General features: G+C 40.4%; 8 protein-coding genes and 1 pseudogene across 8 annotated transcripts in view; 3 read left to right on the forward strand and 6 right to left on the reverse strand.

Moving 5' to 3' along the window:
* LOC104754472 (coproporphyrinogen-III oxidase 1, chloroplastic-like) lies at window positions 1242-3421 on the reverse strand. The gene is made up of 8 exons (XM_010476672.2): window positions 2829-3421; window positions 2669-2744; window positions 2477-2571; window positions 2299-2382; window positions 2025-2112; window positions 1796-1920; window positions 1595-1693; window positions 1242-1503 (listed from the first exon to the last, which is right to left on the reverse strand). The coding sequence occupies exons 1-8, from the start codon at window positions 3357-3359 to the stop codon at window positions 1435-1437; spliced, it is 1167 nt and encodes a 388-aa protein (XP_010474974.1). The 5' UTR covers window positions 3360-3421; the 3' UTR covers window positions 1242-1434.
* Window positions 3774-5600, reverse strand: LOC104759059 (annotated as a pseudogene).
* Window positions 7506-9485, forward strand: LOC104759060. Its single transcript, XM_010482030.2, has 3 exons — window positions 7506-8175; window positions 8253-8508; window positions 8564-9485. Exons 1-3 carry the CDS (start codon window positions 7506-7508, stop codon window positions 9483-9485), a joined length of 1848 nt encoding a protein of 615 aa, XP_010480332.2.
* Window positions 10254-12782, forward strand: LOC104754473 (coumaroyl-CoA:anthocyanidin 3-O-glucoside-6''-O-coumaroyltransferase 1-like). The gene has a single exon (XM_010476673.2). The coding sequence runs from the start codon at window positions 10527-10529 to the stop codon at window positions 11934-11936; it is 1410 nt and encodes a 469-aa protein (XP_010474975.1). The 5' UTR covers window positions 10254-10526; the 3' UTR covers window positions 11937-12782.
* Window positions 13301-14735, reverse strand: LOC104754474 (putative pentatricopeptide repeat-containing protein At1g03510). Its single transcript, XM_010476674.2, has one exon. It carries the CDS (start codon window positions 14712-14714, stop codon window positions 13446-13448), a length of 1269 nt encoding a protein of 422 aa, XP_010474976.1. The 5' UTR covers window positions 14715-14735; the 3' UTR covers window positions 13301-13445.
* LOC104754475 (beta-glucuronosyltransferase GlcAT14B-like) lies at window positions 15093-17413 on the reverse strand. The gene is made up of 4 exons (XM_010476675.1): window positions 16149-17413; window positions 15951-16026; window positions 15765-15880; window positions 15093-15672 (listed from the first exon to the last, which is right to left on the reverse strand). Exons 1-4 carry the CDS (start codon window positions 16786-16788, stop codon window positions 15164-15166), a joined length of 1341 nt encoding a protein of 446 aa, XP_010474977.1. The 5' UTR covers window positions 16789-17413; the 3' UTR covers window positions 15093-15163.
* Window positions 17732-21062, reverse strand: LOC104754476 (H/ACA ribonucleoprotein complex non-core subunit NAF1-like). The gene is made up of 3 exons (XM_010476676.2): window positions 19727-21062; window positions 19326-19403; window positions 17732-19224 (listed from the first exon to the last, which is right to left on the reverse strand). Exons 1-3 carry the CDS (start codon window positions 20843-20845, stop codon window positions 17851-17853), a joined length of 2571 nt encoding a protein of 856 aa, XP_010474978.1. The 5' UTR covers window positions 20846-21062; the 3' UTR covers window positions 17732-17850.
* On the forward strand, window positions 21492-23884 carry LOC104754479 (pentatricopeptide repeat-containing protein At1g03540-like). Its single transcript, XM_010476678.2, has one exon. The coding sequence runs from the start codon at window positions 21548-21550 to the stop codon at window positions 23348-23350; it is 1803 nt and encodes a 600-aa protein (XP_010474980.1). The 5' UTR covers window positions 21492-21547; the 3' UTR covers window positions 23351-23884.
* LOC104754478 (secretory carrier-associated membrane protein 2-like) overlaps window positions 23360-25215 on the reverse strand; it is a 3719-nt gene continuing 1863 nt past the window's right edge. Inside the window, 4 exon segments of the mRNA XM_010476677.1 lie at window positions 23360-23695; window positions 23792-23857; window positions 23946-23994; window positions 24108-24175. Of these exon segments, the coding sequence (XP_010474979.1) occupies window positions 23609-23695; window positions 23792-23857; window positions 23946-23994; window positions 24108-24175 (270 nt within the window). The 3' untranslated portion in view covers window positions 23360-23608.

Genomic DNA, 25215 nt, shown 5'->3' on the forward strand with positions numbered 1-25215 from the left:
GATGATGTATTGACAGCCAGTAACCTGACTTCACCGTGTATAATCCATTCTCAGTATAATGCCATCCAAGATAATTAATATGTTGCCATCTACTGATCTTGATGGAAATAACCAGTGAGACGTCCTCTGGGTGCACTCTTTCTCGGACTAGCCATTCATTCCAACCGCTTTTATCTGGAAGTAAAAGATTAGCAACAACCAGTAAATCAGCTGAATGATAGGTAGGTGCCTGCCGTGGTGGTCTTGGCGGGTGCGTACAAAGCCAGGGTTCAGTCCAAGTATTGATAGTAGATCCATCCCCAACATTTACTCGTAGACCCTTCTGCAGTAAATCTCGACCACAAAGAATTGACTTCCAGCCAAATGATGGCTGAGTGCCACAAGTTGCCTCAAGTATACTGGAATTTGAGAAATATCGCCCACGCAGAGTTCGAGACAATAAGCTATTGGGGTTCTGAAGGATTCGCCATGCTTGTTTTGCTAATAAGGCGTCATTAAACTTTTCAATATCTCTGAATCCAAGACCACCTTCTTTCTTCATATATTTCATACGCTCTCATGCTACCCAGTGAGTCGCCGTCCCTCCCTGTTGAGAATTCCACCAATAATGTGCAATCACCCTCTCAATCTCCTCACAGATGCCTTTTGGTAGTTTAAAACAGTTCATAGCTTTTAAGAGGATCTCCTTCCCACCTTGTGATAGAAACTTATTGTTCCAACCTTTTGTTTTGCCTTGAACGTTTTCGATAATATACCGGAACAGCTCAATTTTCTTTCGTCCAAATTGCTCTGGGAGTCCCAGATATTTGCCACATCCTCCGTCATTATGGATTTGGAGATGTCTTCTGATTTGTGTTCTGGTCTGCTCGCTTACTCTTTTTCCAAAGGTTAGTGATGATTTACGGACATTCACTTGTTGGCCCGATGCACGTTCGTATTGTGTCAGAATTTTCTTGATAGCCAAAGATGAGCTCAGATTTTCTCACAGATTTTATTTTGAAACTTTTCAATAATTTAATATTTATAAAAACAAAAAAACTAACTTGATTTTGGATTTGGTCAAAAATTCCACAAGTCCATCTTGTTTTCGCATTATTGTAAATTTAGTATTATATTGCTAATTTTTTACCTTTTCAAATTTTTTACTCTGAAATTTTTTGACTTTTTCGGTTTTAAAATATTATTTTCTCACAGATTTTATTTTAAAACTTCTTAGCACCTTATAAGATCGCCACTGCAAAGAAACGAAACGAAGCGACTGTTTCAGACGCAAGTTAACACATTCATAGGCTATGAATCACATAGCACCTTATCCTCTTCTCTTTCCCTTATCCTCTTCAGTCATCTAATCCTCTAAAGTTGCCAAAACTTACAAGAAACAATGGAAATAAACTCACTCTTCTCAAACAATGAAAAACACACAGCCTATAGAATCTAGATCCACTCCTTCGGGTTGATACAAGCATCCAATAGCTTCCACTCTTCGGTGCCCTCTTCCGGTTTCTGCACTCACAATCACCATTACCACATTGTGATTGGTATTCTAATAAATTAAAAATTGGTGTCTCTCACATTCATGGGAAAAGGAACTTACATGATCATATTCCCATCTTGCTGAAAGCGGAAGAGAAACGAGAATGCTCTCTATTCGTCCTCCTGTCTTCAGACCAAATGTCGTTCCACGATCATATACCTTTCCATCATCACCACACATACATTATTAGCGAACACACTTTATATAGCAAAGATAGGGGATGAAAGCAGAGAAAAAGCTGGTGTCTGCTGACTATAATACCAAGTTGAATTCGACATATCGCCCTCTTCGCAACTGTTGCCATGCTTTGTGCTGCTCTGTGAATTCCATGTCTTTCCTTTTCTCTACTATAGGTATATAAGCCGGAACCACTGAGTTTGCACATTCTGTGAATCCCAATTACAACATTAGTCTACCAAGAAACTACTAACCTGATCGTAATAACCGTTTGTTGAAAAACATTAAGGATTGATATAGTTAGTCCATTTACCAGTGGAAAATGAGAGAAGCATTTCCTGATCATAGTCATTAAGATCATCAAAAAATATCCCTCCAAGTCCTCGTCTCTCATCACGGTGCTGCAAGCAAAGATCAAAGAGTTCTATAACAACATCTTTCAAAGGCCTCTCACAAAAACAATAGAGGCTTATCAAACAAAGTCTCTGAGCTGTTCCTACCCTTTCCGATTTTTTAATAACATCCCTAAACACAAACTTCAGAACTAAGGCCTTTAAACTTAAAGTGTCACAAAACACAACACACACCTTAATGTAAAAGTAGTCATCACACCACTTCTTGAATCGGGGATAGAAGGAAGGGTCGAATTTGTCACAGGCTTGCTTTTGAATCTACAACAAGAAAGACAAATTTATATATAAGCAACTCCATGATCAATCACAAAGCTCATATCTTTACAGAACAAGGGAATAAAAAGCTTAGTACCGAATGGAAATGCTTGACATCCTCTTCAAAGATATAAGCAGGAGTGAAATCAGTGCCACCACCAAACCACCATTGCCTCGGAGCTCCAGGAACATCTGTGCATTGAAAAAACTGACAACTCAATGATGTTGTCCAAACAAAAAAAAAGATGACAACTTTACAAAAACCTCACTTAGAAATTAGCTTATATACCCTTTGGAGCATCTGTCTCGAAATAGCGATAATTGAAATGCAGAGTTGGGGCAAAAGGGTTCTTGGGATGCAAAACCTATAAATCACACATACATTGTAATGAATAATGATAAAGAAAAACCCCAAAAAGTCGTAAAATTGAAGGGAGAGGAATCATTACAGAGCTAACTCCAGCAGCGAAGAAGGGAACAGGACCAGGTTTCTGATCAGAAGCTGAGCCCTTTGCAGCTCTATAAGCTTCAGGAGGCATAACACCATAAACGACAGAGACATTAACACCAGCTTTCTCAAAGACATTACCATCCTGCAAAACACGACTGATCCCACCTCCTCCACCAGGTCGAGACCAAACATCTTCTTTAAACTTAGGACCGCCTTCAATAGCTTCAATGGCTTCGCAAACACTGTCTTGAGCAGACCTAATCATAGTCTCGAAACGAGCCCTGACGGAAGAAGTAGAAGAAGAAGATTGAGTGGAGTCATCAGAATCCCTAAGGAAAGTAAAGGGTCGTTCAGTTTCGGGGACTTCTTTCTCAATCGAGACTGAACATCTCAAGGCGAGATTTGGTTTGTTGGTCCTGATTGGATTGGAGAAGCGGAGAGTAGTGAGATTGGGAGAATGATGCAGACGATGAGATGAGAAAGGAGCGAAGGTAGGGGAAGAGAGGAGCGTCGAAGAGTGAGAAGCCATTTTGATCCCAATTTGGATTTTTTGATGTTGAAGAATTGAAGAAGATGATGGAGACGATGCTTTAAGTGATAAGAAGAAGTCGTCGTCGTCCACTGGTTTTGACCGCTCCTTCTTTGTTTTTAGTTACAGCTCGTAGTAAAAATAAAAATCAAACACACATGTCCAAGACAAAACCACTTTGAAAGTAAACCAAACCAGACAAGAAATTAAAATTGGCAGTTTAGATTGGTCGAACCGAAGATTTTGATTTTGAATTTTGAAAAGTCAAAGAGAGCAATAGAATTAGGATTAGGTTTTCTTTCTCATCGGGCTTATAGCCCAAATATTATAACCCAAGTTCGGCCCAAATCGGCGAGCGTCCTCCAACAAAAATGTGAATAAAACACAATTAGATGGTTGATAAAGAAGGTTGATCTACAACAACGACTCAAAACGATCAATTCTACGAACAGGGTTACGAGATCTAAGATACTCCCGTTTTAGAGTGAAGACTTTTTCTGTTTTTTCCTGTAGATCTTCTTCAAGTCGCCTCTTACGAGCGGCTTCGGCCTTCATAGCTTCCATATACTCTGACTTAGGTTCTAAGCAACCAAAAGAACAAAAGTAATCCTCGGAAACTCTATAAATAAAAGGAGCCAGGCAACGAATGCCACAATAGTGGCAATGTGGTCGTGTGACACTCTTGTTGCGAATCACTCCACTTTTGTTCCCGCACAAAAGTGATCCAACAGGTTTGGCATTTGCAAAGTCTCCAAGAACGCACCGAATATGACAAACGATCCCACACTTTTCACATTCATAAAACCATTCTTTTGGATCAAATTTTGTTTCGCATACCGTACACCAGTATTCCCCATGCTGCTCCTTATCCCCAAAGCTCAACACCAGTGGGTGGTCATCGCACCTGTGCATTATCTTCTTTGGATAATGAGCACACTTGTAACACAAGTTATACTTACAATCAACACAACGCAACACATAGTCTTTGTTGTTGCCACAGGCTCCACAAGTGTCCTTGGCTAAGTTGGTGAGAAATAAGGTATGGGGATGGCTCTCATGGTCACACGACCAATCAACTGCGGCACATCTCAGATCTAGTTCCAATGTGTTTCCATATGGGAACACAGGCCTGTAGTATCCTGTTGACAATTGATCATCTTCGTCACATCTCGAATTTAATTCCAATTCGTTTCCATCCCCAAATACATACCTGTAGCCTGTTGACAGTTGTTTACAGGCTCGACACTTAAAGTACTGACCATCATCAGGCCCCTTTTTAAGTGAAATGCGAGACCTACTCAAACCATGTCGTTTCTTATAAGGAAGATAAGCGCATGTTTCGTGAAGAACGTAGTCACATTCCATGCAGCTATATAACTTGGCAGAATAAACTGAACCGTCACATAGTTGACATCTTACACCATTTTCGTGAACATCATCATCTGCACTGAGTCTTAGATTATGAGAGGGATGCATCTGATGATTAATCACATCCTCTTCAATCACTTTGAACATTGGCTCATCTTCCTCCTCTTCAGGTACTCCTTGGAGTTCCTTACCATCCCATACTTCTTGGCTTGTTGCGCATTTAGAATGTACCACAAACTCAGGACACTTTGAGCAAGAATAGGCTCCATACATCCAATCCACATCCAGGCGACAAACTCTACATATCATATTCCCAAAACAAAGAGAATAAGTGTGGGAAATGCGATGATCATGACGATTGATGTTTATGACATGGGGTCTATCCATGCAATCTTCATGGACCATGAAAGAGCAGGCAGTACATACATAAGGGTTACGCTCACCATGCGTACCACAAACATTGCATAAGAAAGAAACTTGTCGCGCCATAAGGGTGAGTGGATGGCTGTGGCACTTGGATTCATCAATCGTTACTTGCTTTGGTGACATCCCACATCTCAGATCCACGGTGAAATTGCACGTAAAACAATGATATACAACTTTTTCAGATTTTCTCGACAGAAATGACATTTACCGTCGGTGTAAGCAGGTGCCCCGTCTATGAGAAGCTTGAGCGCATGGTTAGGGTGACATGGGTGGCTGATCTCTGGTGTAGTCGGCATGCATTTTGTGTGCCACCACACATTACAAATCTTGCAATAGTAACCATTAAACGCAACTATATCGTCACCGCACTCAAAACAAGTTTCGGAAAATATTGCTCTACTGAGTAGAAGATGATGGTGCCCGGGAAGCTTCACCATCATCTCACTCATGATGTTTAGAGTTTGCAGATAAATTATAGAAGATGATTAATAAGGGTCCTCCAGTATATAAAGAGATAGTGTTAATCAAACAAAGGTTTATTATATATATCGACGCTTAAAATTTTTGTTTGTTTGCAAACAAAATAATATGAAGGCTACGTACAGGGAAACTTCCGAAGATTTGTTTTATAACTTGATTAACAATAATAAACGTAGTTACGTAAATGCATCACATGGTTGGTGTTCCCAAACAAAAAATGTGCGGCGCAAAGTTTGGTTTATTTTCCTTTTGTTAATTAATTACCTCTTCCCCGCATTAAATAATAACACCACTAATCAAATTATAATAGCCAAGTTGATTATTAAAAAAATGGTAAAGTTACAAAATTGTCAATAATATAAGCTAGAATTTCAGATTTTGACGAAAAACCATGTGATAGAAGTTAGAACTTACAGTATACAAAAAACTGTGTTTGACTTGTTTGTGTTTTTTTCCTCTTAAATCGAAATATATAAGTTTGTATGGGATGTATCTGTCGATCCAGTAATCAAATGGATCTGAATAGTCTGTCACATATGAATAATTCTATGGGCTGATGTATATAAACTGCTGTATTCGGATTAGGTCCACTTTTGATCCTTGAATTTAAAATCTATTTTTATAGATGTAGAAAAATAAAGATACGCCTACGCCCGGAGCATGGTCACTGACTCACTGTACAGCTTTACCTGATTTGTAGTCTCCACTTGTCACCCATCTCCACATTATCAAAAACCCATAATACTTTGAAGCAAGCTTTCGAAAGGCTCATCAATGGCGTCCTCTACCACCCTCTAACGGGTTCTTTATTCTTTGGTGTTTTTGCAACGTAACGATCATATGATAATCTGACACTATCGGTTGTAAAGTCGCCATCCTTCTTCGGTACATTGAGTAGAAGAGTGTGAGCACTCAGGAATCATCTGTTAGACGACGGATAAAGCTCCTTGGTGGTCTTGATATCATAAACATCTCGAAAATTACCTTTTTTATTTCTTCATTTCTTATTAGTTCTGTTTCTAATAATAGTTTTGGTGGCATTTACTCATGGATTGCCTCCTTATATGTATATATATATATATATATATATATATATGTATATGAATATAACAATGTTCATTCGGTTTCCTAGATTTTATTAAATGTATGTTCTTTTATAGCCCAACTGTTCATCAACCTCCCATCTAGACCATCGGGACCTGCTGTTTTCGCTATATAGTTCACTAGACAGGGACAAAAACAAAAACAAAAAAAACAGAGCTTGCGTTGCGTGTAATTATATAACTAAATTAATAACTACTTTTTTCGAAAATAGTCTAAGAAACTTTTAAGAAAAGGAAAAGAAGCCAAGATTTCGTTTCACTAACTTAATCCTTGTGTCAATCAGAAAAGGTTTTAGTTATATATAACAAATTAGAATGATATTAATATAGGATAATGCATAAAATAGTTCCTAGTAGATACGTCTCGTCTAGAATCTATTCCGAGTTCCTAGTAACCCTTTGGGCCTCGTACGCGCGTGTATATTATTTGTTCTAAGCCCTATACTCTTCATGCATGCATGTATCTCATATCTTTCTTTCTTTTTTTCCTTTTTTCGACTTCAATCCTGATATCTTCTAGATTCTAACTTTATCTATTTATCCCAATTCTCAAATAATCAGATAATATCATTACAATGTTTGATTAATTCCACTAATTAATCACCGACGGACCATATAAGGCCCAAAATGTGGTCATATATATATATATATATAGCAGCATCCTCCTACTTGAAAACTCGTTACAACAAAAGATTTGAGAGAGAGAGAGAGAAAGAAAAACTAACCTAGGAATTTATATACCTTATTAGGTCTATTCCGAATCCACGATATGGGGAAACCGTATCATCATCTGGTTGGATCACGTTTTGTTCCCAATGATCTAGTGCTGGTGAGGCAACTTCGCAACATGGTGGAGAGGAAGCAGAGCAGTGTAGGCATAACAACTATGGACGTCTACCAAGCCGAGCCGTGGCTTCTTCCTCACGTAAGCAATCCTCTTTTCAAGAAGAAGGAATGGTACTACTTTGTTCCGAAATTTCGTGACAAGAGATCAAGCCGGAGTGTACCAGGAAGAGGAGGAAGCAAAGCTGGCTTTTGGAGAAGCGGCGTCACGAAAATAGAAATCAAGGACGGAAATAAAATCATTGGTTACAAGAAGCCTCTTACGTACCACACCTTAGTGCATGGAAAAGCCAAGCCTACCGATTGGCGCATGACCGAGTATTACAGAGTTGACGAGGGCTTCCAAAATTTGGTCTTGTGTCTGATCCGAGACAAGACAAAGACGAAAGTGGACAAACGCATTAACCATGTTCCTCAAACTCAGACTCAGCCTGGGCCTCATTCGCAATATCAACTTCAGCCTCAGCCTCAGGTGGCGGCGGAGAACACCAACAACATCCTACCGAACCAATTAGTGCATAAAGAGGCTGATTTTACCGGGTTTGCTGAGGAGCTTGAGACGATAATGCTAGAGGGACAAGAAGAACGTGACGCTACTGAACAACAGCAAGAAGAAGAGATACCGCAGATCCACGACAAAACAACAACGTCATGATGTCGAACCAACAAGTGCAAAAAGAAGCTGATTTAACCGGTTTTGCTGATGAACTTGAGACGATAATGCTAGAGGGACAAGAAGATCGTGACATTAATGAACAACAACAAGAAGAAGAGATACCGATGATTCCTCTGGGGCAGATCCACGAAAACAACAAGAACGTCATGATGTCGAATCAACAAGTGCAAGAAGAGGCGGCTGATCTAACCGGTTTTGCTGATGAGCTTGAGACGATAATGCTAGAGGGAGATGGTGACGCTACTGAACAAGTGCAAGAAGACGCTGGTTTAGCCGGTCTTGCTAATGAGCTTGATATGCTGATGCAGATGCGAGAGGGAGAGAAAGATCGTGTTATTCAACTGCAACAACAACAGTTNAAGAAGAGATACCGCAGATCCACGACAAAACAACAACGTCATGATGTCGAACCAACAAGTGCAAAAAGAAGCTGATTTAACCGGTTTTGCTGATGAACTTGAGACGATAATGCTAGAGGGACAAGAAGATCGTGACATTAATGAACAACAACAAGAAGAAGAGATACCGATGATTCCTCTGGGGCAGATCCACGAAAACAACAAGAACGTCATGATGTCGAATCAACAAGTGCAAGAAGAGGCGGCTGATCTAACCGGTTTTGCTGATGAGCTTGAGACGATAATGCTAGAGGGAGATGGTGACGCTACTGAACAAGTGCAAGAAGACGCTGGTTTAGCCGGTCTTGCTAATGAGCTTGATATGCTGATGCAGATGCGAGAGGGAGAGAAAGATCGTGTTATTCAACTGCAACAACAACAGTTATACGAAGAGACGCAGAGCGGCAACAATGATGTGATACATCCTCCTCCGATGCACAACAACAGCAACAACGACATCATGACGAGGCTAGGGGGACAAGAACAAGGTGAATTCACTCAGCAGCAACAAAGACAACTAGAAGAAGTGATACCGATTCCTCCTCCGATGCACAACAACAACAACGACGTCGTCATGATGAAGTGGGGGCATGAATTGATTGACATAGAGGAATTCCTGATGAAAGATAACGAAGGCGAAGACGTCACCGAACAAGAAGAGCGATTTCAACTGCTGGTGCAACCGATTTATCAAGCTCAAGAATGGATGCAACTCGTGGGTGATCAAGAAGATGATACGATGATGATGATAGACAATCCTAACAATGCCCAAGCGTTGGGGAATTATGAGTTTACTAGTATTAATTCCGTACTACGTACGATCCAAACATAATTTCATAGTGGTTTTTTTTTTGATAAAAACGTTAGTGTGATTACATGTTTATGAAAGTTAATACATTAATCAAAACTTGAAAAAATAGTTTCTCAACATCAATCAAACTTATAATTTGAATCTTGTAGACAAATTATGTCACACCAAACATTAATGCATGGTTCTTTCACAAAAATCAACATTAGCCTACATATAGATATTTGTATGTTCTATATTAGGCCTTTATTATGTTTTTTTATTGGGCCTATAATTTTTCAGTATTTTACATTTTCACCTTGTACACATTTAGGGGGTGTTATTAGAGAGATGATTTATAAATCCATATGGAATTGTAAATTCTAAAAATCAAAACACATGGATTTTGAAATAATATGTTTTATCCTTGGATTTGAATCCTTCTATTTTACACTTTCAAATCCATTCAAATCCATTTAAAACATAATGTGGATTTTGAAATTCAAAAACAAATCGTTAAATGAATAACATAGGATTTTAATTTGTATTTGTAAATCATAGAACCAATAACACATCATTTTGAAAAGTATTTTAAAATCTATGATTGAATAACACATGATTAAAATTTCATATACACAATTAAAATTTCATATCATAATTTCCCACTATATTGCATGCAATTATATATATTTTCAATTTTTCATTATATACTGTTTTTTATTCTTACAATTCAACTGTACTTTATATATATCTGGAAAACAAATAAAAAACTGTACTTTATGAAATGAAATTTTAATTGTGTACATGATTTTGTTTTTTCAAGGTAATAATGTAAAATACTGAACAATTAAGGCCCAATAAAAAACATCATAAAGGCCCAATAAAAATGTTTTCTTTTTAATCAAACATAATGGTGGTTGAATGGTTTTGGAGGTTGGGGCACATGGGAGAGAGAGAGCGTCTGATCAAATTAACACTTCAGGTTTGTATGTACTTTCTTCACTTGCCCGGTGGGTTCAAGACAACACAACACGTTCCTTTATATAAAGGAGGAACTCATTTCCTCAAAGCTCAATCACAAACACCATGGCTCATCTTCAACCTCCTAACATCATCGAGACCACTCACATCTCTCCCCCAAAAGGCACCGTTCCATCCACCACTCTTCCTCTCACCTTCTTCGATGCCCCATGGCTCAATTTACCACTCTCCGAGTTTCTCTTCTTCTTCTCTTACCAAAACTCAACTGATTGTTTCCTCAGAGACTTTTTACCTAACCTCAAAGAATCACTCTCCATTACCCTCAAACATTTCTTCCCTTACGCCGGTAAACTAATCATCCCGCCTCGTCCTGACCCTCCCTACTTACGCTATAAGGATGGTGAAGACTCTCTTCTTCTCATTGTTGCAGAGTCCACTGGAACAGCTGATTTCAATGACTTGAAAGCCGATTCTGCTAAAGATATCAGAGTGTTGCATGGCGTCATGCCAAAGTTACCTCCTCCTCATGTCTCTCCCGAAGGAATTCTGATGCGGCCAACAAGGGTTATGCAAGTCACCATATTCCCTGGAGCCGGAATCTGTATAGGCAACTCAGCTACTCATGTTGTAGCAGATGGAGTAACCTTCAGTCATTTCATGAAGTATTGGATGACATTGACCAAATCCAAGGGCAAAGATCCAGCTGCCACGCTTCTTCTACCCTCTCCGCCTGATCACAGCTGCAGAAACATGATCAAGGACCCAGGCGAGGTAGCTAACGGACACTTGGAGAGGTTTTGGAGCCAAAACTCTGGAAAACACAGCTCACATGCCACGCCTGAGAACATGGTCAGAGCTACTTTTACATTGAGCCGTAAACAGATAGAAAATCTCAAGCATTGGGTTACAGAGCAGTCTGAGAATCAGTCTCCTGTTTCTACCTTTGCGGTGTATCTAGCGTTCACTTGGGTGAGCTTGATCAAGACGCTTATTGAAGAAAGTGGAAACGAGGGAGACAAAGACGAAGTCTTTCACTTGATGATTAATGTGGATTGCAGGAATCGTCTCAAGTATGCAGAAACAGAACCAATACCGCAAACATACTTTGGCAACTGCATTGCTCCTGGTATCGTATCAGTCAAGAAACGAGATTTGCTAGGACAAAAAGGCGTTTTGGCTGCTTCGGATGCACTAACAGCGAGAATCAGTGATATGTTATCAAGTGATCTATTGAAAACAGCCCCAAGTTGGGGACAAGGAGTACGCAAATGGGCAATGTCACGTTTTCCAACATCAATAGCAGGAGCTCCAAAGCTGAGAATGTATGATATGGATTTCGGGTTAGGAAAGCCCTGCAAAATGGATATAGCTCACATAGAAACAGGAGGTTCAATTGCATTCGCAGAGTCCAGAGACGGCAGTAATGGAGTTGAGATTGGAATAGCACTGGAGAAGAAAACAATGGATGCCTTTGCTATGATTCTACAAGAGGGGATCAAGAAATTTGAAACATAGCACAATCCCATTCTTCTCCAACAACCTGTTCACCAATCTTAATTTCCCTTAAATCATATATCATTGCCAACCTCTCATTACAAGAACTTGTAACGGCCAAATAATTCAACTTCTATAGGTCTCTCTCATGAGATATCCATTCCACCAAAGCCGTTCGTTTAATCATGTCATTTATTTCCAATCTCATGAATAAAGGCAACATCTTACTCGGACACAGCAAAGCAAAAAAACACGGGGTTAATATTGGAAGAAGATGATAATGTAGTGAACTTGTTTAACTCCTAGTCTCATGGTTATAAAGATGAGACGAAGCTGACGAGAACACTTGAAGATATATGAGTTTTTTCAGACTACAGGCACTAAGAAACAAGTGCAAGTGTATAGTTTAAACTCAAATAGATTTCATTATTAAAGAAAACCAAAAAAACCAAAAACGATAAAGTAATGAAGTGAAGTCTCAGTAAAACCCAAAGAAATCAAAGAAATTGCAGCTTCTGCCAAGGGGTTCTCCCTGAAAAACAGGGTCTCAGCTCCACTGCACCTCAAACGATTGGATTATATCATCATCGACAATTCAAATAATTCGAAAACAAAGCTCAGACAAGAATACAGCTTTTTCAATCAAGAATTATCTGAAGCAGAACTGGCGTATCAAGCTGTTACTATTAATCATCACTGCCCAAAACAAATAAACGAAAAGAACAAAACTTTGAAGACAAGGAAACAAGAGAACTCTTAAGGCTCATATTAAGAAATTCAACCATGTATTTTACCTTATATGCTTCATTGACCTAAAGAAGCATCTCAGAAGCGCGGGTAAGTTTATAATCATCGCCCATTAACAAATAACACTAAACAACAACATTGCTACCATTAAACAGATATACGGATATAGCCGCTTTTTTGACACAGAAGAGCCTAAGGAATAAGGCGAATCTGCAACACAAACGGCCAAAAACAAATCTCGCAGGAGCTTTGGGGCTTACTTCCTCATCTCTTGTTATCAGATTAGCCCGGGAGGCTCCTGCTAACCATACTCTATAATATATTGTACATATAAAACCCTAAGATATTGAAGTCGAAGAAGAAGTAGACATATCTAAAGATCGATGAACTGTAAGAAACAAAGCAAGGAAGAAGATGATGTTATATAGCTCGCGGCTCGTCAAAACCCTAACCTCTATCAGTCTCTCTCTATGCCCAAAAGTCAAAATTGCCCCTATGCGGTTAAATTTTAACCGGCCCAGTTGGTTTAAACTTAAATCTTCGGTTTGTTAAATGTGTAATTAGCTCAATTTTGGCTAGCATTACAAAGTCAAGTTCCATCATATATTCATTCTATGCTATGTTAACTTGTTACAAGATCACAAATTACAGACTTCTTTTGGATAATACTTTTGCATATTACATTTCCTTTAAATTGACAAACATCATTTAAAATTGTACAATCCTGATTTCAAAATGTGTGTATGAATGAGCTTACAACAATTTCCTGAGGTAATAATAATGTCAACACCAACTACTACCAGGTGAAATCTTCACTCCTCTCTCCTTCATCTTCAATCTAAGTCTCTCTGCCTCTTCTTGTCTTCCAACACTCATATATATCTTCCCCAACAACACATAATTCGCCGGATTCTCTGGCTCTACCTTCCACAACTCCATTGCAGCAATCTCCGCAAGCTCAACCTCACCGTAGTTCCTACAAGCTCCAAGCAAAGCCCCCCATGTCTTAGCCGTTGGCTTCTCAGGCATAGCTCGAATCACTTTGTAAGCCTCTTCAAACCTCCCTACTCTACTTAAGACATCCACCAAACACGAGTAATGGTCCTTACTTGCACGCAAACCGTAATCATCCTGCATTCTCTTGAAGTAAACAAGAGCCTCATCAGCTAAACCAGCGTGACTACAAGCCTTTAACACGTTCAGAAACGCTATGTCATCAGGTTGTACTTTAGCCAATTCCATTTCTTGAAATGTTCTGAGGGCAGATTCAGCGTCACCATGAAGTGCATAAGCTGATATCAAGCTACTCCAAGCAACCACATCTCTATCAATCATGCCTTCAAAAACCAATTGTACATAAACAATGCATCCGCACCTCCCATATGCTTCTACTAACCCGCTTTTCAATTGCGGGTGCGGCTCAATCAGATTCCTAAAAGCATATGAATGAATCTCTTTTACCAAACGAAAAGCACCAATGGCTGAGCAAGCAGAGACTAACGCAAGAAGAGTGATCAAATTAGGCTTGAATCTAAACTCAATCATCTTCCTATAGAACTCAATTGCTTTATAAGACCCATCTTCTGTGCCCACTAAACCCTTTATGATGGCATTAAAAGAAGACTCATTTGGCAAAACATCCATAGCTTCATACAACTCCACCGCTTCCCGAATCTTACCACAATGCGTGTAATGCGAAATCATAGCGTTCCACACAACAGCATTCCTCTGAGGCATTTCGTCGAACAGTTTACGAGCGTGAGAAACAGACAAGCATTTACCGTACATATCGAGTAACGCGCATCCTACAAAAGGGTTGGCAAGGAAATTGGATTTGAAGGAATGGGCATGGACTGATTCGCCTAGAACAGGACGGAAAGCTGCGGCGCACGATTTGAGAGCGAGTGAGAAGACGTGTGCGTCGAGAGGTAAAGCGAAAGAAGAATGCATTTGGCGAAAGAGATTAAGAGCTTGTTCATGGTGTCCTTGGCTCGCGTAACAGCTCAATTGTTTGGTCAGAGAGATCAATTTAGTGCAGTTCGACGAGGACATTGAAATTGAGCTTTCGGTGTTGGCGGCAACAAACGCGACTAAAGAACAACAACGTAAGCAGGCCTAAGTGGTAGAGATACCAACGTAATCTACTATTTATTAAATATTTTGAAACTCGATAGACAACAAGGTCGTTGTAGTATAGTGGTAAGTATTCCCGCCTGTCACGCGGGTGACCCGGGTTCGATCCCGGCAACGGCGAATTTTTTTTTATTGTTTGTTGTGTAAAAGCTATTTGGGCTTACTCTATATCGTGCCACTTCACGCTATATTTGGCCCATAAAAGCCCACCTCACTTGCTCTTTGACTTGTTGTCCTAATTCCACCTCTCTGAGTTCTACACTTCCACTTTCTTGATTCATGTGTTTGTAGGAACTTTCTAAGACCAAAATATATAATCAAACAAAACAATATACAACGTTATATTTAGCGGTGATCACTAGATAACTTCAAGAACACTGTTTTCTCCTATATTCATAAGACGAAAGTGTCTGAACAAGCTCCTGCAACCTCTCAGAACCAGGTCCAGGTTTCAACACTGAGTCGTCGCCTTGCACAGAGCAAGGATCATTGCCATTAGCTGAACTTCCAACACACCATCCTCCTGGTGCAAACCGGTGTGTCCTCCCCAATAGCTCTCTATCGATCTTGTCTAACGTAGGATCGTTCTTGTGGAACTTACGCGCAAAGGGAGCTTTGCTCTTGACCATATTGTCAAAATCCTTCAAGGAGAGAGATCTCGGGTGTTGCTTTGGAGGACTGTCCCAAGCAATGTAGTGTAGATCATGCCCAATTGCAGTGTTGACAAACTCTTTGCTGTTGCAGATCACTGTGTGGAAGTATCCTTCAGGAGAAGATATAAAATTTGTGTAGTACATTAGTATTGTTCTTGGGAAATTATCCCATCCCCAAATGCAGTACTCGAGGAAAGACCGAGTCAACATTATCCAAGCTGAGCCTGCAGAATTAAGACACAGATCTCATCTTCAGGGCGTTCATAAATCATAATCTTCCTCACAGACATGAAAATGTGAGATTAAAGAAGCTAACCGGTGAATAGCTTGAAAGAAGTTGGAAGTGATCGTCGTTGAGTAGTCCAAGCAATGTCAGATTTCTTTGATAGGTATAGGCCAGGATCAACAATGATTGATTTAGCCCTCTGATTCCTGCCAAGAAAGTCCAAGTAAGTACATCATGCTTTGAGATTCCAGTGTGACTAGCATGGTTTCTACTTACAGTTTCCATCCGGTGAGCTGCATATTCTCGATGAAATTGACATTCCGAGACAGGTTTGAGAAGACATGTAACAAATCTGCAAGAAAAGCCACATACACTTATATAAGTCACAGCTAAATATGAAGCTCAAAAGGATGAGTAGTCCATCACAAGGAACCAAAACTGCAAACGAAACAGATCAGAGAGTATTATACTAACCATCTTGTGTTACTAGAGGATAATCTGAAGCGCTAAGATTAAGAAACCAATCCCAATGTAAGCTTTCTCGCAGCAAAATAGCGACGGCTTGAAGAGTAGAAGCAATCATTGTAGGGCCTTTATAAGTAACAAGATTAGACTGAGCCATGACGCGAACATTGTCCAATTCACGGAAAGTAGGATCATTCTTAACAGACATGGCGAGGTCCATCCGTTCCCGAGGTGGAGCCTCGAGATCCAAATGCAGAACATACTGGTTTCTAGGATGGTAGACAGCTTGTAAAGTCCTCATCATCCTATGACTATCGCCTTTGGTTCCTGATATCAAATAAGCTAACCTAGGAGGAGTATGAGGCTCTGGTTGTACAACATGAGCTGCCGGAGATTTTTCGAAACCTGATTCTACAAAGTAGTCATTAGACTCTGGCTCAACAACATCTAATGGTGGTAATTGAGCTTCTTCCGCATAGAAGCCGCCGTCGAATTGGCCAGAAATAAACAACAACAGGAGTGTGATACACATGATCAAGCTTGCTAGAAAAGGGAACATCCAGTTTCTGTTTCTGAACCCTGAATGTGAAGTAACATGTCTCTTCACCCTAGCAAATGGGTCTCTGAGCTTCCTATAAAATTTTCTCATTCCCTCCTAACCACTTAATCCTATCCCAACCAGTTCAGATACCTACACGTTGGAGAATTTGACTGTAGAGAACCAAATCCCGAATCTTTATCTGATTTCAAAACTAAATACTACAACCCGAAACCAAGAAGAGAAATTTGCAATTGCAACAAAGTTTCCAGAATTGGGCAAGTTCAGCAAAATCAACCGAAAGCAATTGCCTTTTTTGGCATGCAGCCAATGAAAAGAGAAAAAGGTTTTGTCTTTCTGAGTCCACCAAAGTTGCTGAGTCAGATCTAATCTCAATTTTGATTTCCACCCAAGAAAAGAAAAAAGAAAAAAAAAAAAAGCAGACAGGAGAAGAAGAAGAGGATACTTCAAGTTTAACTCTTGAATTACCTTAAAATTAGAGACAGTATTCACGTCTGCTGAAAGAGACAGAAACAAAGAGACAGAGGATACATAAGAAAATGAAATTCCAATCTTCTCTCCCCCCAGAAGAAGAAACTTGGGAAGGATCGATATGAAACTGTCAACTGATTAATCAAAGCTTTCTTAAAAAGAGAATGTGAAGTCAGACGCGGGGAAGAAGAGAGAGAGAGACAGAGAGACATGTCAGTTTATGATTTTTTAAGTACGTGAGACATTTTCGTGGCGTTGATTTAAGCTGCCCCTTTAATTGTTGGCAAAATAAAAAAAAAGAAGATCAGTACAGTAAGACACAATTTTAATGATCATGTACCTACGAGCGATGAAGTCCACGAGGCATTATCAACGGATATGAATGCGTTAGATTAGTAACGATATTAACGGCGATAAATTAACTGCTGAATTCACTATTCAAAAAAGCCGACTAAGCTAGTAGAGACGATATAGTCTATATCCATTTTGACTTTTTTGGTACAAGATCAAAGTTTGGGTTATTTCTGTTAGTAGCAATTAGAAAATATGTGTGAAACAAAAATTCTGGTAGAAGAAGAAATATCATCATAGCTTTGTTTTTTTCGAGTCAGAAAACTGGCATACAAAACTAAATAAAGCCTATTTTTGACACACATCAAAAATGCTTTCACAAAAGCAGTTTCATCCCGACTGTTGCCTACCTCGACCACGACCAAAGCGACCCCTACCCCGACCTCGACCTCTACCTCTACCACGACCACGGAACCCCCTTCCCCGTTCAGAAGACTGCCCGCTGCTAAACCCTTGAGACTGTGTTTGCACTGGGGAATGCGAGTTAGTTGGTGACTGCGGGTTTTGTCCCATATCAGATTGTGGTTGCCTTTGGAACTGCGGGTTCATTGGAGACTGTGGAGACTGTGGTGGGTGCATCATTTGGTGCTGCGGGTTCATTAAAGATCGCGGGTGGTTTTGGAACTGTGGTTGCATTTGGAACTGTGGATTCATCTGAGACTGTGGCCCGTGCATTTGAGACTGTGGCCGATGCATCTGAAGACCTTGAGAAAACATATTAAAACTCAGCTCATTCGGTAATGGCTGCTGCTGAATACCGCGACCCATCCCAAAGGGTTGGTTGAAACAGTTCTGACCAACCATTGCAGGCCATGGCGCTGAAGCCTGCCCTGGAAAGAAGTTTAAGCCTCCAGGTCCACCTGGCATTGGCATTGGCATCTGGCCACCATTGAATTGTGGTTGGAACATCATTTGGTTTTGATTCTGCATAGCCATCAAAGGTATCTGCATTGGGGCTAGATTGTGCATTCCCATCTGATTAGGTATAGGAGGAAACTGATATGGGTTCTGCTGATTACTTTGGGGCCTCCATGCTGCATTGTTTGGAGGGAAACCGTCCATTTGAGGACGCGGATGAAGAGCTGGAACCGGACCACCCATCTGAGGATCAGAACGGCTTGAGCTTAGAGAACTAGATCCGAAACCGTCCATTTGAGGACGCGGATGAAGAGTTGGAACCGTACCACCCATCTGAGGATCAGAACGGCTTGAGCTTAGAGAACTAGATCCCTGGTTCTCTGTCCATTTGCCTGAGTAGTTGCTTGTAGGCCTTTCGAGATCTCGGTTTTTCTTCTTCTTGTTTCTTGTATTACCAGGTTTTTGGTCATTCATCATCCCTCTCTTCTCCATCTTCTGCATTCTTTTGTATTCAGCTTCTTTTTCATCATCTGAGAACTCTAGCTCGTCTGGTATCTCCTCGTCGTTATCCCCAGATGCATCGTAACCTTTCTTCTGCAGTTCCTTGATATTAAGGATATGTTGAGCGAAATCTGCGACAAAAGAGACAGATGTTCCTTGACTAATCCCCTCTGGCACTTCGCTCTCTGAATTGAACCTCACAATATAGTAAGGGCATTTTACGGGTCCAAAGATCTCATCCACCAGTCCCAATGGGGTTCTTTTTTCAGTTAACCAGAGGATAGAACCTTCAGTCAAAGGACTATGCTTTTCCATTCCCTCAACTATTACTTGTGTGCTCATTATCTGTAAACACACAAATCACACGGGTATACTTTTAGCAGTGGATTGTCAACACATCAAACAGAGAAGCAATTGCAAACAAGTAAAGGTAATGTTTATAATACCGAAAGAACAACTCCAACAGGAAGTGTGGAATGATGCGGTTCCAGAGTGACATCCACAGCTGGAACTGGAGGAAGCTCCTGCAAAAGTTAACAAACTTTCATAATTTACTCAGCAAAAAGAAGGCTTCTATGCCTAAAGAGTTAATGTCAGATAGCTTGAGGACGGTACATAGGTTTATTGTTGCAACTTTTAATGGACTGATGGATGGATTGCAATTCTTTCAACTACTCTACAAAAATAATGGAACATACTTCTTACTCTACAAAGATAATGGATTCTAATTCCTTCAAGTAAACAACGCTTCAGCACTGGAGCCAGCAACATATATACCTAAGGCTAAGAGACAAAAAAATATCAACCACTAATTGCTATGAGATGTGAAAAGCTGAAGGATAGGTACCTTGAGCTCATTCTTTGACCTTATAGGTTCTTTTGTTTGCAAACCGAAGTCATCATCCTCATCATTGCTCCAAGCAACCATCTCATTCACTTCATCATCGTCATCATCAGCATCATCATCATCATCATCATCATCATCTTCAACAAGCTCAATTTCGTCATCCCCATACTCCTCATCTAAATTCTCTATCTCACCCTCTTCAAGTTCCCCTGCTAGATCATCCTCTTTCCCCATGACCATATGATCTTCAAACTTCTTGTTATTTTCCTCTTGGTCGCTCTCATCTTCATCACTCTCCTCTTCCTCACTGCTACTACTAGCACTACTGCTTGAAGAAGAGCTTGAGGTTTCGCTCTCAGAATCAGAAGAATCCGATTTCCCCTTAGCATCATCAATCTTGTCATCATCATCCATCGCCAAACTTACCTTCTTCAACCCTACTTCAATAGAACAAGCCAAACCCTCATCTGTTTTCTTCGACCCTATATCATCCAAATCCATGGTGGGACAAGCAACATATGCATCAGACACAGCAGCAACTGGCTCAGTCTCACCTTCCATGGGTCTAGAGTTGTCAGAAACAACCGGTTCTGAATCTTTCACTGCTAGTTCATCACAAACCTTGGGCTGTACCGACTCAGACTCAATAGAGCTCACTTCAACTTCCTCAGACATGACATGACAAAGCACAGGCTTTTCTTCAACCATAGACTCAGGACTAATCGAACTCACACCAACCTGGCCAGAGATGTCATCACAAAGCACAGGCTTTTCTTCAACCATAGACTCAGGACTAATTGAACTCACACCAACCTGGCCAGAGATGTCATCACAAAGCTCAGACTTTCTCTCAATCGACTCAGACTTAACAGTTTCTTGAACCAAATCCATCTTGTTCTCAAAGAAATCAAAGTCGGTATCTTCAATGCTAAACTCCTCAACGTTTCGATTACTCCCCAACCAAGAGACGGAATCGAAATCAAGAAAAGAATCGAGGGAAGGGAAATCAAGAGTGTCCTTGAAAGCTTTTACCTTTGGGTCTTGTTGATCGACTAGGACTTGCAAAGCTACCTCTTCTTCTTCAACGGGTTTAGCTGGTTTAGCGAGAAATCCAACCATGGCAACAAGAGAGAAAGTGAAAGAACATGACTTTCTCTCAGAGTTTAAAGCGGCGGCTAACTTTAAATAAAGGCAGCTTAGCTTACTACTTGAGAGAAAGAGGAAAGGCGCGAGGGTTTATGACGCAGATACGTTTTAGGGTTTTAAGAGCAGAGCCGAGAGTTAAAATTAAAAGTACTCTTCTCTGTTTGTGGTGTTCCCCACTGGAACCAATCTAGGGTTTTAGCCGTTCCTATCTCCCTCCTTTTCTTTTTTTCTTTATTTATTTTTCTTTGTCGTATTTATTTTAATTTCAATGCTTATAAATTTTATAATACTTATAAACTTATAAAGTATATAATACTGTACATAAGTTGTATAGTATGAGACAAAATTTATACGACATTGCTAAATATACATATTTGTTACCACAATATTTTTTTGAATACAAAAAAAATTATAGAATTTGATGGAACTTTTTATTAGTAATATCTGTAAAATCATGATTTGAAGTTTAAACTCAATTAGTTTTATTAGTATCAGTTATAAAATCTCACAAAAATCGTAATTTATGTATATGAAAACATTACAAAAAAAAAAAAAAAAGTTTTGTTTTTAAGTATATGTGCTTATGTTTGTTTTTAGACATTGAAATATTTTTATTGAGTGTGCCTTGTTTTGTAATCACAAATTTGTTCACCGGTGGTGATTGTTGCGCCTGCGATGAATCGCAGCCTGACGCGCCAATTCAGTCAACACGTCTCTCAATGTCACGCCCCATCGATTTCATCATCTGCTCGGATCCTGGAGCTCTGTAAATCGGGTCAGCTCACCGACGCCATTCGATTACTCAACTCAACAGACTCGTCTGCGAAGCCGAGACTCTACGCGTTTCTCCTACAAACATGCACCAAAGTCGTCTCCTTTATCCACGGCCTTCAGTTTCACGCCCAAGTCATCAAATCAGGTATGGAAGCTGACCGTTACGTTGGTAACAGCTTGCTCTCGCTCTACTTCAAGCTAGTCTCTGATATGAGAGAGACTCGGAGAGCTTTCGATAGAATGTTCGTCAAAGACGAGATTTCTTGGACTTCGATGATGTCTGGATACGTTGGGGATAAACAACATGTTAAAGCGCTTGAGGTGTTTGTGGAGATGGTGAGTTTTGGTTTAGAGCCGAACGCGTTTACGTTGTCTTCGGCGATTAAGGCTTGTTCTGAGCTTGGAGACGTTAGGTCAGGGAGGTGCTTCCATGGTGTTGTTATTAGTCGTGGGTTCGAGTGGAACCATGTTATCTCTAGCACATTGGCGTATATGTATGGTGTGAATCAAGAACCAGTAGATGCACGCCGAGTGTTCGACGAAATGCCTGAACCAGATGTTATTTGTTGGACAGCTGTACTCTCTGCGTTTTCGAAGAACGATTTGTATGAGGAAGCTTTGGGGCTTTTTTACGCGATGCATAGGGGAAAAGGGATGGTGCCCGATGGGTCTACTTTTGGAACTGTTTTGACAGCTTGTGGTAATCTGAGGAGGCTGAAGCAAGGGAAAGAGATTCATGGGAAGCTTATAACAAGTGGGATAGGTAGCAATGTGGTGGTCGAAAGTAGTCTTCTTGATATGTATGGTAAATGTGGATCCGTACGGGAAGCTAGGCAAGTGTTCAATAGGATGTCTAAGAAAAACACCGTATCTTGGTCTGCCCTACTTGGGGGATACTGTCAGAACGGAGAGCATGAGAAAGCGATTGAGATGTTCAGGGAGATGGAAGAGAAAGATCTCTACTGTTTCGGCACTGTTCTTAAGGCGTGTGCTGGTTTGGCATCAGTAAGACTTGGGAAAGAGATTCATGGCCAGTACGTGAGAAGAGGATGTTGTGATAATGTGATTGTGGATTCGGCTTTAGTTGACTTGTATGGGAAGTCCGGATGCATTGATTCTGCTAGTCGTGTGTACTCCAAGATGTCTTTTAGGAACATGATAACATGGAACGCAATGCTATCTGCGCTGGCTCAAAATGGAAGAGGTGAAGAAGCCGTTAGTTTCTTCAATGATATGGTTAAAAAGGGGATGAAGCCTGACTATATCAGTTTTATCGCGGTCCTCACTGCATGTGGTCATACAGGTTTGGTTGACGAGGGACGGAATTACTTTGCGTTGATGGCTAAGAGTTACGGGATTAAACCAGGTACTGAGCACTACAGTTGCATGATTGACCTTCTAGGACGCGCAGGTTTGTTTGAAGAAGCGGAGAATCTGTTGGAGGGAGCAGAGTGTAGAAATGATGCGTCTCTGTGGGGAGTTCTGCTTGGACCTTGTGCTGCAAATGCAGATGCCTCCAGTATTGCAGAGCGGATTGCGAAGAGAATGATGGAATTGGATCCAAAGTACCACATGAGTTATGTGCTTCTCAGTAACATGTACAAGGCGATAGGTCGCCATGGTGATGCACTCAGAATTTGTAAGTTAATGGTGAGACGAGGAGTAGCAAAGACTATTGGACAAAGCTGGATTGATGCTCATTAGAAAGCTATAAAGATTTGTATCCCTATAGGGACCTTGCTCTAGTATTCATGAAGAAATTGGTTTTGGCAACATTAAACCACACAATTTTGCTTGAGGTCTCCATGTAAGCGATTTGTCTTTACAAAGTAATTCAAACAAAAAAAACAGTTGCCAGCCTAGACTTTGCAGAGAAAAGGGTTGTGTCAAATGTTTTGTGGATGATTGAAGATTTTAACCTCAAGCCGCCATTGATACATCTTCTGGTAAAGAGTGTTTGCTTCATAGTGCACGCATCAAGGTCGATTTTGTAGCTTCACGCTTCATCTCTGCAGCTTTGCCACTCCCTCGGAAGTATGCATATACTTGCTGAAAATCGAGTATTGCACGCCATGGGTTAGAAAAACAGATGGATTGAAGTGATTTACAAGTTGATAAATTCTGGAGTAGAAGAAGTTGAGAAACCTGAATGACCCAGATATTGAGAAGTGTTTCGATGCAGAAGAACCCAGCACCAATGAAGTACATTATCTTTGAGGGTAAAAAAGAAGAAATTTAGGTAAGAAAACTCCCATAATCCGAAGTAAAATACTTGTAACCGGGCAGAAAAGTTACTCACCCCTACTGCAGCATTAGTAGTTAGAAGCTCGATTGCTGGCAAGAAACCTCTGTCCACAAAACCAACAAATACATAGAATCAGAGCTCATCAAAAAACGAATTGTTGAAGAATGGAAAACTGAAAGGCCGATTCTGATGCTTTCATGAAGAAGAAACTCTTACGTGAGGGACTTTCCTTGGAAGATGACTGGTGGAGCAACTGCAGCAAAGCCGCAGAACGCGATGTGAAACTGAAAAGTACAAGACGCGGGTTTATTTTCTTATGGCTTCCTGAAAACCTTTAATGCAGAGGAAATTGACCAATGGAAATGCGGTTTTCTTACCACGTAAAACAAGAAAAAGGTTCCAAACTTCAGGGCACTATCAGTTCTGCAAGAGGTACACACACGTTGTATATTAACTCATGTCATATATCTTTACACAATGCATCCTGTTCCCGAGAAAGTTCCTGCATATACTAAGAAAGCTGGTTTTTTTACCTGGTAGCTCGGTAAAGAGGACGGTACCATAAGACATAAGCTCCAGGTACCCCAGCAATGAAGTAGATGATAGAGAGGAGCCATATAGTGGGACCTGATTGAAAAACGAAGCATATCAGATGGATCAACATGGTCAGAGGAAATAACATTATGGAACTGATCGTTTGGGTAAAAATAGTAACCTCCTCCGTTGATCCAAGCTACAGTTACTGCCACAATATTCCACAAGAGGCATCCTACTAAACCTGCATAGTTCAAGAATTTTTCCACAAGTTAAACTTTTGTCTGGATTATTAGCAGCGGTCTTAGGCGGGTTTACAGACCTAACAATGTGGTGAATGCGACGTATTGGTCTTCTGTAGATGAATTGGAGTCTCATTTGGAATGTCATGATGAATTATGGGGAAAAACTCCGGCCAATTCTTCTCTTCAATGACAACCCCAGCTACCAAAACAACCGTATCAGGTTAGCTACAAAAACTCGTAAAAAGGTCATTGGAAGATGTAGTAAAACATATGTAGAAAGATTGCACTACTTCGCGCTATTGCGTCCTCTCTTCTTTTAAGCTCCTGCATTTCAATGAGAAAAAGAAGATGGTTAGAAGATACAGTCCACATTGAAACTGTAAGTCTCAAGATTAGCTTGGATATCGACTGAAGAGACTCGGTAACCAGAAATCACCTGCTCTTTCCGCTTCAATTCGTTCTCCTTAGCCTGAAGTTCCATCTCTTTAGCTCGAAGATCCTTTAAACAGAATCAGAAAAATGAGATTTCCCGTGTCATCTACCCA

The sequence above is a fragment of the Camelina sativa genome, chromosome 17 (assembly GCF_000633955.1).
Source record: "Camelina sativa cultivar DH55 chromosome 17, Cs, whole genome shotgun sequence".
NCBI classification, from domain to species: Eukaryota; Viridiplantae; Streptophyta; class Magnoliopsida; order Brassicales; family Brassicaceae; genus Camelina; species Camelina sativa.